Raw genomic sequence first — 14,107 nt, 5'->3', positions numbered from 1 at the left:
CCCCTCTGTGACACACTGGATTTCATCTTGCGTTGCTCTGAAAATATTTTGCGATCATCAGACCAACACCCGCCTTCATTGTTTTGTTAAAGTTGGTGCTACACACAAGCACCGTTATACATGTCCTATTAATACTAAAAGTATTAATGTTATATTAATATTATAGTCACAGTCTCATATGGCCTTGCAGTGCTGGGGTCCTGGGTTAATTCCTGGATCTGGGGTGCTGTCTGTGTGGAGTTTGTATGTTCTCCCTGTGTTTGTGTGGGTTTCCTCCCCTAGTCCAAGACACGCTGGCAGGTTAATTGGCACTGTTGTGAGTTTATGTTTAAGTTTATGAGACAATCAATTGTCAAGGCAGCTGATATTTAAAAGTAACTAAATACAGGCTGGAAATGCACATTTCCAGAATGCTGTCAAAATAAATATTCTGCGTTTCATGTATTGAGGAAATTTGGTACTTTAGTCAAGTATGCAGGTGATTATTAACTGTCTTCGTTGTTCATTTGTTTTATCTGTTCATGACAGGAAGATTTTGTACGAAGTCTCTCAGGACATATCAAGTGATGATTTAAATAACATGAAATTTCTCCTGTCTGACAAGTTTGGCGCTTCACTGGAAAACATGGTAAAACTTAATGTACAGTTCTGATATTGCACATTCTGTTATTTTGTATACGCAAACTGATGTTTCAGCCACTTAAATAAAGGCAAGAACAATCATATAAAGTTCTTTTTTTCCCCCAGGATATCTATGACATCTTTACTGCAATGGAGAAGAGAGTGATGCTGGCAGACAATAATTTTGAAGAGCTGAAAAAAATATTTGGGCAAATGTCACCTAGACTTTTAAAGAAAATTGAAGACTATGAAACACATAATAAAGGTGAAAGTACAGTATGTTGATTCCCATATACAGTTCTACTCAGTAGAAATAAAAAATAGTACATTAAAAGTGTAGAGAATTATCTTTTTCTTAAAGGATCCTAAAGTGCTGTAAAAATAATACACAAAATACACAAAAATAATAATAGGGTAATAGAAATGGATTAAAGTTATTGTTCACATTAACATTTCTTATTTACATCAATCCTTTGTTTCTGTTGTCCTCTCTAAATGGACAATATTTTGCCTCTTGATATTAAGTGAAAAGAGGGATTTTCAGAGACCAACATTTCTTTGGATATTCCATCAAAATAAATGTGTACACCCTCATTTGGAAGGGAAAGCAGTTTAGAGTTATTCAGAATTAGCTCCTCAGATACTGTATATTCATATGTATTTGTGTTATTTGTTCATAGATAAACCGCTTCAGGAAGAATCAGAAGTGGTTTCAAATTTGTCACAAATGAGCCTGTGTAACACGACAGAACAAGGTAGGTTTTCCATTCTGGATATGTCACAGCTGTAAAAACAATTTGCCACTTTTAGTTTTTAGACCAACATGAACTATTGACCTAGTCATTTCTCGGGCATGTTAACAGAACTTAAATTAATGTTTTAAAAGTACATGAATTGTGATCCTTCAGTAAACAATTCTTCCATAGCAGTGTGTGAATTGTGAATAAACCTTTCTGTGAAGTGTTAATTGAAAAAGTGATTATAGAATTGTACTTTTGTTAAACCTCATCCTTTTTCTGAACTTGCCCCAAATTGTCCTGGCCACATTGGCCTTGTAATATGAAATGGTTCTGTGTCTTCTTGCTGTTTTTTCCTGTCATAACTATTTGGAGTGGTTCAAAGAGATGACACTCTTGTATTGTATGATTCACTGATGAGACATTTGTGATACTCTAATTTTCCTCCTTTGTCATGCTAGCTTGCAATCAGATTTGTGAGCCATAGTGCCTATTATTCATGATTTAATTATTGGATCTATGGATCTAAGCTGACCAAACCAGTAATGAATCATAACGGCACTCAATATATTCCGTGAAGTGAGGAGTGAGGAGTGATGCATAGTGTCATTGGAACAACAAAGTCCAAATGGTGATTTCAACTTAACACGCAAACACTTTGTATTTGTGCTAGTCAAATAAACAGAAATGATCTACAGATGCAGCCATTCAAAATGCGCGGTAAAAACCCGCGGTACGGTAACCTACCCACAAGCCACCGCGGGGCACCGGAGCATACCGCAGGGCAAGTGATTGGCTGGCCAAAATGACCGACAGGGGCACTCGTGGTGCATTGGTTGGTAGTGCAAAGATTTAATCATTTAATGTCTTTACTGTGCACATTTTAATCCGCTTAGTTTTGAATATTTATATGGATTTTACCACTAAAGGGAAATTTTAGTAGCTGAGCATAAAAAGAAGAGGAGCATAACGCATCTGAAGGTCATAAACGATATTAATTTAAAACATTACTGTATGTATGTAAACTGTACTGTGTATGGCTGGTCTTGGTAGTTTAAAGAAAAAATACACACCAGTCTTCCATTTCTCCCTAAACATTTTAAGCATGAAAGTTTTATGAAACGGTACCCAAATATGCGATTGCTGTATAGAATGAATTTTAATTAAAAAAAAATATTTAACACGAACATTAAGCTGTTTACATCTTCCGCCTGAGAACAGTCACCCGTTGCTACCCAACGCAGAATGGTGATTGGCTGACACCATCTGACACCCCTCTGATTGGAGAAAAAAGACGTGCTGGTTTGCTATACCAGGAAGAGGATTTCTTTCAATTCTAAACGTGTATTTTAAAAGTTTAAGAAATAAAAACCTTACAGCGTACACAGATTTCTAAACTGATCAGGATCGTTATCTTTGTCTTATGCATAATAATGTTCACCGCTCTGTCCAGCAAATTAATAATAAACTTTATTTTATATAGCTTTTTAAACGAATAAGTAATTAGATTGCTCATAAACCTAATCACTTGCTTTTTCTTTTTATTTAGGCTCAGATTTCAACTATAGATCGTATTATTAATAACCATAATAACAACCAACCAACAAAAACAACCATATAAACATAATACCAACCAAAAACATAGATAACAACCACAATACAAAATCAAATAATCAAACCATTTTACACTCGCAAGTCCTCCAATTATCATAATCCCGCCCCTTATGCAAAACCAAACCTTCCTCCCATCCCAGTTTATCCTGTTTATCATAAACAAAATCCACCTCAATTTTCAACATAAAGCATTACACAAAATTAATACCTCAACACTCCATACTCAACAACGATAATTCTAAAACAGCCAGAACATGTAACTACACATTCCCAAACAGACCTACTTTCCATAGCCCCGCCCCTTATGCAAAACCAACATCCCTCCCCTGTTCTCTCTCTCCCCTGGCGGTTGTAATTGTTTTTATTTTCAAATAAATTTTAGCAAAGTCATGTATTTTAAAAATCTTAAGATTTTTCTATATATGTCTTTATTTAGTGGTTTCATTAGTGACAAAGGCTAAACTTTCTTGGAAAAATGTCTTTTATGTAAACTATGTTTGCTATTAATTCATTCAGGGCTAAAATATGTTCATTGTCTTCTAATGAAAGAAGGGTTCCTTTCGCCGTAGTCGGGAGCCTAGCCTTTAACTAGTAAGTACTGTATTTACTGGGTTTTTGAGGGGGGGGGGGTGTCTTTCGCTGGAAATCTCGCCTCCTACTTTGAAAATACCCGTGAAACCGGTTCAATTCGTCACAGCCAGCACTCCTGCAGAGAGTTGGGTTGTACTTGCAGTGTATACAGTACACGCGTTATGCTCTTCGTTAATGTCTGTGAAGTTTTATTTAATCTCTGAGCCATACTGATTCTTCTGGAAGCCAGTTTCCGCCAGGGAGTAAAAAAAAAAAACACACTATGGTATTCTCTCCAATGCAGTGCAGTTAAAAACATACCTCTGATGCTGCTCCTACATGAATATCGTTTATGACCATCAGAAGCTTTATGCTCCTTTTCTTTTTTCCAGTGGATTGAACAGGGAGAGGCATTTCATGATGTACTTTTCACTGATGAAACAACAGTGGCTCTGGAACAGTTTTCAACCAAGTCGTTTTATAAAAAGGGGAGATATGTACACGTTACTGAAGCTAAAAGTTTAGCCTTTGTCGCTAATGTAAACACTAAATAAAGACATATAGAAATCGCTACGTTACAGACTGTATATGGCTGGTATTGGTAGTTTAAAGAAAAAATACACACCAGTATTCCACTTTCTCCCTAAACATTTTTAGGATCAGAGTCTTACATGTGGTTATTTCGAAAACGTTTGTACGTGCTCCTTCTGACCATGTTACTGTTTACCGTTACTGACCATATTAAGTTTAAGTGCCTGTGGGCACTTTTCCTGTCCGTGGGGGGTGGACCGTCTTTCGTTAGAAGGTTAGTCTGTTCTACTCTGAGAATGTAGAGGCGGTGGGAAGTGCCCGCGGTCATTTAATTAGTATTAAAATCTTAGTTATCTTTCTAGTTCACAGGTTTGCATGCATAATTTAATTTTGAAAGCCACTGAGACATCAGGTACTACTGTTGTATTTATGAAAAAGAAACAAAACAAAAAACATACTAACAACTGTGCCATCCTACTCCTTAGTTAATACATTTTATTATTCATAAACAGTTAACATTGTTAGCAAAATATTTTGAATTATATTTAACCCTATTTTTTCTTTAGTTTTGTATTTAACTTATTATATGATAGTCAGACTTAATGTATATTTGAACAATGAAAATATATTTTTACAAGATTTTACATTAAGCACTTAAAATTAATATGGTTAATAATAGTAAACTGTAACATGCTGTAACAAGATCGGTTAAACTGCTAAGAAAATCCTTTCAGAGAAAATGTTTCAGGTGTGAAGAACAAACCTGTTCCCACACACCCTGCCCCCACTACCATTAGAATATACACAAACATTTTAGCGTTTCATTCTGAGCAGAAGACCCTCACACCTGAAGAGTGCTGGCTGTGACGAATTAAACCGGTTTTACAGGTTTCAATCACAGATTGGGACTCAGTAAAGTAACACACAGCGCCACTGGATTTGATAATACTGTACCTAACCAAAATCCGCAATATGGAAACAGAACCTGTGTAATTGTTGATAGATGATGTACTCGTAACATTTTTTCAAGACGAACTACAACATTTAAAAAATGACTTGTGTGTACTTGATATCTCTAATCAATCCACGGGTTCCAGCACAAAACGAAACTAAAACGCATACCGTTTCGCGCTTCTTATTAGTTGCTCAAAAGTAATTTGACCGTATGAAATGCATAATATAAACCTAGAAACATATACGTGAGCAGTACTTAAGCACTGTAGTATCGGTGTTAAGACATACCTCTCAAATACTGTAAATCAAGTTAAAAATATCTCAAGACCGATTCTGGTCGTAATGAAACCATGTTTCGTGTATGTTTTCTTTTTCATCTTGAAATAACTCATTTCTAAATACCTTTTTCACTGTTAACATCTTGTAGCAACTTTGCGACAAAATATACACTCTGACAGTTCATCCTGCTACCAACATTAAATAAAACAAATCTTAAGATTTCTATATTTATGTCTTTATTTAGTGGTTTCATTCGAAGCTTACAATGTTTAGGGAGAAATGGAATACTGGTGTGTATTTTTTTCTTTAAAGTACCGAGACCAGCCATATACTGTATGTTTATGTTAAGATTTCCCTTCAGTGGTAAAATTAGATATGAATATTCAATACTTAAACGGGCACAGTTAAGACATTAAATATACATATACATATTGTATACAGTACAGTTTGCATACGGTAATATGTTTATGGTACGCGATTAAAAAATAAATAAATAAAACTGAAAGGTCCAGCACCAGCTGGATTCGAACACACAACCTGCCAGTTGGTAGTCACGCAACTAGACCAGTAGGCTACAAGACAGCTCGCATAAGCAGGCAGGCGAAACAGCCCTCCCGCAGTACACGGATATAATCATACCGTTATTAAATTCTTGAGATACGCGATTCCATATTATATTCCCTTTAAATCAAATTCTAAAAGTATGCTTGTTGACTCCGGTATCACGTTAGTTAAAGACTTCGAAGCTTACAATGTTTAGGGAGAAATGGAATACTGGTGTGTATTTTTTTCTTTTCATGATAGGTGTCGCATTTTAAATCATTTTCGTAGTTAGAAATTATGAAACGCCCTGTTAAAAGCAAGGAAGTTTTTATGCCCGTTGAAGTAAAACAAAATGCCTGACAAAGTATGGCTTGGACAGATTCCAAGTGCTTGTACAAATGTGCTAAAGAAATTATACTTTGAGTATACAGCTTGTCCAAAGTCATCCATTATTAATACTATTAGTAATATCTTCAGTAAAGGCTTTGATGCATAAATATTTCTGATAAAGGTAGGTTGTGTACTTTTGTCCAACTGAGCAATCTTGCTTTCATAAAATATACCAACATTTGAATGACTGATGATTAACATGCTGTAATACACAGTTCAAAATTAAAGGCTCGAATGCTGTACATGAGAGGTTAAGCTCCCCCTGGCGGTTTTACAAGGCGACGCCGGATAGCTAGTCACGTGACACACGTGATACCGCGTGATACCCCGGTGGGCGTGTCGCGGTATGCCGTGAAATACCTCACCCATTTTGAATGGCTGCATCTGTATTATGTTCATAATCGTATGCTCTATTTTTGGATGACTCCATGCATACAATTGAACATATTAAAAGGTAAACAGTTTGTGTCCTCAACCCAGTGATTTCCACTGACTAAGTATTGTGATTCACTTTAGTTTCAGGGTGTTGAAGTCGGTATTAGGTGGCACATCGCTTTCAGGCAATAACTGCATGACGTCTGTGACTCATTGTGCAGACATTTTAGACTCAGTTACTTTGAGTCCAGTGTTTCTTGAAGGAAGCCAGGGTTTCATCTTTGACAACATGGCTGAGTCGACTGTCCCAAATTCCCACAAGCCTTCGTATAAATAAGCATTTTCTGTGGTCAGTTTTAAATGATAAAAATCCCCTCTAGAACACAGTTTTTTACTTTTTTTTATTAACATGAAGACTTTTTTTTTTAAACCTGCATGTTTAGTTTTTTAATGCAGAATGCGCTCCACTTGTGAAACTCTAGGTATTCTTTTGAAAAATTAACATCTGCTTTATAGAGGACAGTGTTTTCCACAAATTGTGATCAGACCTGTTGATGATGATGATGATGGCATTATGGTGATGTTTTTCTTTTGTGTGAAACAACTGCAATTAACCTGAAGCAGTGTAAAATGCTTACTGAATTGATCTCTGATTTAATCTAATTCTAATTCTCTAAGGTAGAAATTGTAGATTTGTGCTTCTCTTCAAACCATGAGGCTTCTTGCTCTTTCTGGCTCTCTTTTCCGATAGCATTGCTTGCCTTTCTCTTGAATAAAGTCTACAACATGTCTCCTGAAACCGTGGGGACAGCTGTCACCTTCGTGATCTTGACTTCTCTGTCTTGGCTGCCGTTCCTAAGGATCATTGACATTCTCGCATTAGCCTAACGCTTTAGCATGGAATTTAACCGCAGAGCTCCTTTGCAAGGTAAAAGAAAATCTGTAATTGATGCATTTTGTCTGTATTTCACATTCATCAGCAAATTGGTGCTGCTTTCTTCAGTGGGTTGTTTTCATTTTAAGGCTTTATAGTATGGGCTTTTTTAATTAAAATAATTCATGGTGCTGAACAATTTAAGCAGCATTGTTCTTTGAATGCCGCATAGTTGGTGTGGCACAGTGCAGGGTGTTGGAGCCCTAGGGTGCTAGCTGTGTGGAGTTTGCATGCTCCATGTTTGCATGGGTTTCCTCCAGGAGCTCCAGTTCCGTCCAACAGTCCAAAACACACTGGTAGATTAATTAGCTTCTGGGGAAACTGGCCCTATTGTGTTTGCATGTCATGCGTTTGCATATGCATCTGAATCTGGACTGGCATCCTACACAATGAGCATCCACCTGCCTTTGTTTATCCTGTATTGGCTCAATACATGGATGTTGCATTGCCAACTGAGTACTTATTGTGAGCAAATAATGTTGCAAAGGATACAAAAAGGAAGATTGAAAAGAGTGCTTTGTTTTGCCTTTAAGGTAAACCGGTGAGTCAAGAAGAGAGCTGTGTGATACAGGTAAGAACAAAAGGAGTTATTATATATTTGAATATTACTTGTTTTATGTAGGATTGGGTATTTTGGTCCGTCTTCTTTAGCTTCTTTGGTTGCTAGTGGATAAGTGATGGAAAGATCTCATTCAGCTGTTTCTTGAAAGGAAGCCAGAATATCTTCTTCCACAACATTGTTAATATCGGGTCTCAATTTTAAATGCCCTTTGCTGCGGTTTCCAGTATACTATTCTAAGCATCCTACTGGATCAGTGAAATCAGTATGGAAAGCTGTTGTCCCCACAGTACTCCACCAATTATGTCTGTACTGTGTTCTATGCAATAACCTGTTCTCAATCCAAGTACATTACCTTGCATGTTTGCTGCTCTCTATTGTAGAATTAATCTTTTAAATAAAAGAGTCTTCAGAGCATCTAAATGTGCCACCTCATTTGTGATGTTCATAACCATTACTGTTGTTGCTTGATCCAAGAACTCTAATACAGGACTTGACCAGAAATCCACACTCGCATAGAAACCTGTTGTCATACAACAGGATTGATAGATTTCATTTATGAACAAGGTAACAGGTTTTACGACTCCAATTACAAAATTGAGAAAACATTTTGTATTATGTATTTTTAGGTCATGTAAACTAAGCTGAAGTCAACATTTCTAGGTGTTGCAGTAAAGCACAATGGTTTCATAAGCCCATTGAATTGTTATCCGTTTTGAACGCGTACATTTTTAAATGAATACATTCAGAGATTAATTCACACCATGATCAATGCTGAAGTGTCTTTTTTGTAAATATCAATATGCACTTGAAATGGCAGGCGATGTTTAAATGTGTTGCACAGTAATTTTCCCTGCATGCATATTTTTGCAAAAGGGTATTCTTAACATGATGTAGCGTACTGTTCAGAAAAAGAAGTGCAGAGAAAAAGTTCCCTCTTTGTTTCATTGATAAAAGTTTCCAATTGCCATTTCTACTGTATTATTGTTATTGCTTATACTTCAGTGAATGTTTTTTTAAACTCTGTTGCCTTTGTTCAAGTCTCATAAAAGATATGATCTTTTTTCTACCCGTTTTCATTAACATTAAAAACTAAGAACAAAATGAAGATTTTTTTTAAAGGAAAAAACCCCACTTTCTACCTGTTAAATAAAAACATGCATGTGTACGATGCAAACTGCATTTCAAGTTGGCTCGTTGTATTAGGTGACCCTCCACTTCCCTAAAACATCTTTCTTGAAAATGGTTCAACATTTCAAGCAGAGGTTTAGAAAAATCACCTTTTTGGTTTTGTAATCTTTTACAGAACAAAGAATACAAAATGTCTAGCCTGCCCAGAGGGTACTGTTTGATTTTAAATAACTTTGATTTTGTGAAAGAAGGGATACGAAAACGTTGGGGAACGGAGCACGATGCAAGTAAGTGCGTTACAAAAAGAATAAAAGGCATAAAATGTTTTTTTTCTACAAGAAATTGTTCATTTGGCAGTTACAAGGATTGTACTGTATATCTCTGGTAGGCGTTGAAGTACAGTAACAAAGCGTGTGATAGCAGCTCAAGACTGGATAGAGTATTATAGTTTCATGTTGTATTGTCAAAGATTGTTTGAATGTTTTTGCATTTAGTGCACTTTTGCCATGGGAAAATCAGTTATTTGTGTGGAAGTCTAACGGGAGATTCCTGAGAGGCTCAAACAAGTGCAGCCAGAGATTTAATAATAATAATAATAATAATTCTTACACTTATATAGCGCTTTTTCTGGACACTCCACTCAAAGCGCTTTAAAAGTAATGGGGAGTCCCCTCCACCACCACCAATGTGCAGCATCCACCTGGATGATGCGACGTCGGCCATAGTACACCAGTACGCTCACCACACATCAGCTCTCAGTGGGGAGGAGAGCAGAGTAATGAAGCCAGTTCATAGATGGGGATTATTAGGAGGCCATGATTGGTAAAGGCCAATGGGAAATCTGTCCAGGATGCCGGGGTTACACCCCTACTCTTCTCGAGAAAAACACCCTGGGATTTTTAATGACCACAGAGAGTCAGGACCTCGGTTTTATGTCTCATCCGAAGGACGGCGCCTGTTTACAGTATAGTGTCCCCGTCACTATACTGGGGCATTAGAACCCACATGCACCACAGGGTGAGCGCCCCCTGCTGGCCCCACTAACACCTCTTCCAGCAGCAACCTTCATTTTTCCCAGGAGGTCTCCCATCCAGGTACTGACCAGGCTCTCACCTGCTGAGCTTCAGTGGGTTGACAGTTGTGAGTTGCAGGGTGATATGGCTGCTGGCATATTTAAGGGAGTCTTAAGGGAGCCTGACTTGCCACATAACAGCAGCCCTTAAATTTCCAAGACACCTCTGAGCTCACAGCATTCGGTTGGTTTTTAATGTCAGTGGGTGGTCTAACGGCTTGGATTTAATTGATATCTAGTGGATGTGATATGTGATTCCTCTTTTAGTGTGGCTAATATTCTGATGCATGCTGGGATTAAAGCAATAGAGGAACTTTGAATGTAACAAGCCAGATTAATTAAGACTGTATGTCCCAATTAGTGGTGGCAAGAGAGAAGAGGAGTAAGCGGTATTTCTGAGAAGTTCATCTGGCTTTGGGATTACTATTTTAATATTTTTAAGACTAAATTTAATGCAGAACTTTTTTTTTTATTTATATCTTCATTATATGGTGATCGCTAACTTGATTAGCCTTTCCTAAATTCTTTTAGAACAGCTCTTAACATAAAATGGCCATGCATGCTTTTGGAGGATAGCAAATGTTGTCGTGTAAGTGAAACTTTGACCAAAAACTGTCTTTATTATTTGGTTTCTTGAAGAGGCTTTAGAAGAAGTGTTCTCCTGGTTGGGCTTTGAAGTGAAACGGCACGATGACCTGAAAGCTGCAGAGATGCGCGCTAAATTGGAAGAGTATGGAAAGGCATCTCACCAAGGAAAAGACTGCTTTGTGTGCTGCGTGCTCAGTCACGGAGAACAGCAGTGCGTCGTGGGTACAGACGGTGAAAAGGTCGAGATCAAAGACATCGTCTCCTGTTTCAATGGGCAGAATTGTCCTTCTTTGGTGCAGAAGCCCAAAGTCTTCTTTATCCAGGCCTGTCAAGGGAAGGAGCTACAGAAGGCTGTGAACATACAGGCAGATGGAAACGATGACTGTGAAGCTGACAGTCAGCCCTTTTCTAACGCCACAGTGCCAGTAGATGCAGACGTTCTCCTTGGCTTAGCGACTGTGCAGGAGTGCCTGTCTATGAGAACTAAAGTAGATGGCTCCTGGTACATCCAGTCACTGTGCAGGCATCTCAGGAGATGCTGTCCAAGGTAAATGTGATCATAAGCCCTTTTTCTTTTGTAAAATGCTGCTAAGCTTCTCATTATACATTATGGTTGCTATAAAATTAACGACGGAATAAAGGAATTCAGTGCTTGCCTTGTCTGGGGCTCTGGAATGGCTGAACTAGCAAACACAGTTGCTCAAAGTACAAGTTAAACTTACAAGTAATAGGTTTGTTCCATGCTGAAAAGAGAAGAAAGAAAACAACGTTTCGGCCGTGGAGCTGAAGGAAGAAGGCTCCATGGCCAAAACGTTGTTTTCTTTCTTCTCTTTTCGGCATGGAATAAACCGATTACTTGTTCCTTTGCAGCCTACGCATGCTGAAGCAGCTCCCCACCTGAACTACTTCAAGTTAAACTTAAACAGCGAGTCCCAGGTACCATGCTCAGTCAAGTCACGAAGCGATTGGCCCATATTCCCCAAATGGTTGTGCTCGGTCTGTTATAGTGTTGGGGTTTGAGGTTAGTTGACCAAGACGCTCAGCTAAGCAGCAACTCCTACAAATTCATTGATGCCCGTGAGACATCCAGCACACCTCCAGTGGGTGATAAGCTGTCACCTACAGTAGGCTGTCAGGAACTGTGGAACTGACAAGTGAACAGGATGAATGGCACAATAGGTAAGGAGCACAGGGCAGAGTGCCTGTTCATCCACATTCTCTCCGCACAGTACAGGAGTTGTTTGCAACTCCAAACCATGCGACTTGCAGTGAAAATTCCCCAAAATCAAAATGGGAAAAGAATATTTCTCTGATTTTGTATGCATAGAGAAACAAGAAAATGATGCCTTTTATCGTATATATACAGTAGCATGTTTAGTCTAAGGCGGCACTGTGGCACAATGGTTAGCATTGCTGCCTCTGACTGCTGGGCCCCTGGGTTCGATTTGTGGTGCTGTCTGTGTGGAGTTTGTATGTTCTCCCCATGTTCGCTTGGACTTCCTCCAGGTGCTCTGGTTGCCTCCCACTGAAGTGGTTTGATAATTGGCTTCTGGGAGAAATTGGCCCTGGTATCTGTGTGTGACCTGTGATAGACTGGCATCACTTCCAGAGTGTATTCTGTTTTGAGCCCACGGTTTGTCAGACTAGGCTCCTTTTAATTAGCTCAAATTAAGATAAAAATCCTGAAGTTGTGCGTTCAATTTGCCGGGGCAAGGTCTACAATATTTTTGTGTGGTGCCATTTAGAGAACCTCTTAGCTTGTCTAGATGGTCTTCTTCACAATAAAGCATCACATTTGAACTTGACAAACGTGTTTTAACATTTGAACTTTGCCAATGGAAAACCTCTTCCTCTGTTTCTTTCCTTTCTACACCAGAGGTGAAGATATTCTTTCCATCCTCACAAGTGTCAATGAAGAAGTAAGCACGAACACTGGCTCCATCAAAGGGAATGAAGCCAAGCAAATACCAGAGCCCAGGTACACTCTCAGGAAGAAGCTTGTATTCTACGTGAAATGTGAACAAGGTATTCTGACTATACCTGGCAGTATTCCTGATGGAACTGTGTGGAATATACTGTAGGCCACTATAATACAGTATGCCTAATATTCCTCCTTTGATTTTGGATTGGTATCTGACCACTAGCTAATGGAATTGTCCTACTGTACATGCAATATTTTTCTACCATTTGTAATTTACATTATGCCACTACTGTACTGTCCAACAAAAAATCCAGACATTTTATTGTGATACTTCAGTGACTGATGAACCAGAAATGCTTATTTACATCTTGCCTACACTGAATTTTATAAAGCAACATTTGGGTGCAAAAGAGAGATTCTAATTCTTTTCTTAAACTGGATGTGTTAAAGGGGCAGATTTTGAAGAACGATGTCCAGATTTTAAAACCAGCTGTGTGTGACGCATACAGGGGATAGTATTTTAAAACAAAAACAGATGGGGTGGATGGCTCTAACTTCATAAAACACTTGTATTATGTATTTGAATTTAGTCAAATCCAAATGCTGAGATGTTTTGCATTTTTGCATTTTGCATCCAAATGTTTTGCATTGAAGTGTAACCATGAGACAAATTTATGAGGCAAAATTCTTCAAACAAAAACTTTAGAAACTTTGAGGAAATGTTAATGTCAAATAAAGAGTAGAGGTTTCCAGACATCTTGTGTATATTAATGTTCTGGTTTGTATCAAATCGAACAACCAGTTAATTAAATGGTAAAAATAAAATTGCCTACTGTGAGTGCTAAACATTTGTCTTGTGAATGGAATACTTCATTACAATAATTTAAGACACGAGTGGAAAAAGCTTATATATGCAAAATTTTTAGGACAATTATTAAAATACTCTGATACTGGAATACACATTGTATGTGGGGAAAACAATTTGTATATAAATGGCATAATGTATACATTTAAGCTGCTGTTTGCAGTAATCTTTGATGAACCACCTGATATTAACATATAAACAACATCATCAAGATGTTTTCTTTGTTGTGTAGCACCATGATGATGTTGTTTTTTGTTTCAATTGGCTTAGTACCTCAGGTTTTTTATATGAAATCTAATTTCTGTATACATTTTCATCCTCACACATTACCTCAAAGTAGCTGTATGTATTACTTGTCAAAATTATACAACTGTTCTTCCACTGAAATGTTAGTTACATCCAAAATAAACAATGCTAATTTTC

The 14,107-nt window shown here is 37.7% G+C and overlaps 1 protein-coding gene across 4 annotated transcripts in view; it reads left to right on the top strand.

Annotated features, from left to right (window-relative positions):
• LOC148648817 (caspase-8-like) overlaps positions 1-14,107 on the top strand; it is a 20,704-nt gene extending 6,597 nt beyond the window's left edge. For all 4 annotated transcript variants that reach the window (XM_088606797.1, XM_088606796.1, XM_088606795.1 and 1 more), the window contains 7 exons: positions 529-628; positions 748-886; positions 1,302-1,376; positions 8,082-8,119; positions 9,414-9,525; positions 10,950-11,445; positions 12,775-14,107. In XM_088606797.1, coding sequence (XP_088462923.1) covers positions 529-628; positions 748-886; positions 1,302-1,376; positions 8,082-8,119; positions 9,414-9,525; positions 10,950-11,445; positions 12,775-12,979 — 1,165 coding nt within the window. In that variant the 3' untranslated portion in view covers positions 12,980-14,107. The remainder of the gene's footprint in view (positions 1-528; positions 629-747; positions 887-1,301; positions 1,377-8,081; positions 8,120-9,413; positions 9,526-10,949; positions 11,446-12,774) is intronic.

Source organism: Lepisosteus platostomus, chromosome 14 (assembly GCF_059453375.1).
Source record: "Lepisosteus platostomus isolate fLepPlt1 chromosome 14, fLepPlt1.hap1, whole genome shotgun sequence".
NCBI lineage: Eukaryota > Metazoa > Chordata > Actinopteri > Semionotiformes > Lepisosteidae > Lepisosteus > Lepisosteus platostomus.
Note: the sequence above shows the minus strand (reverse complement) of the source record. Positions and strands in the feature narration are given on the sequence as shown.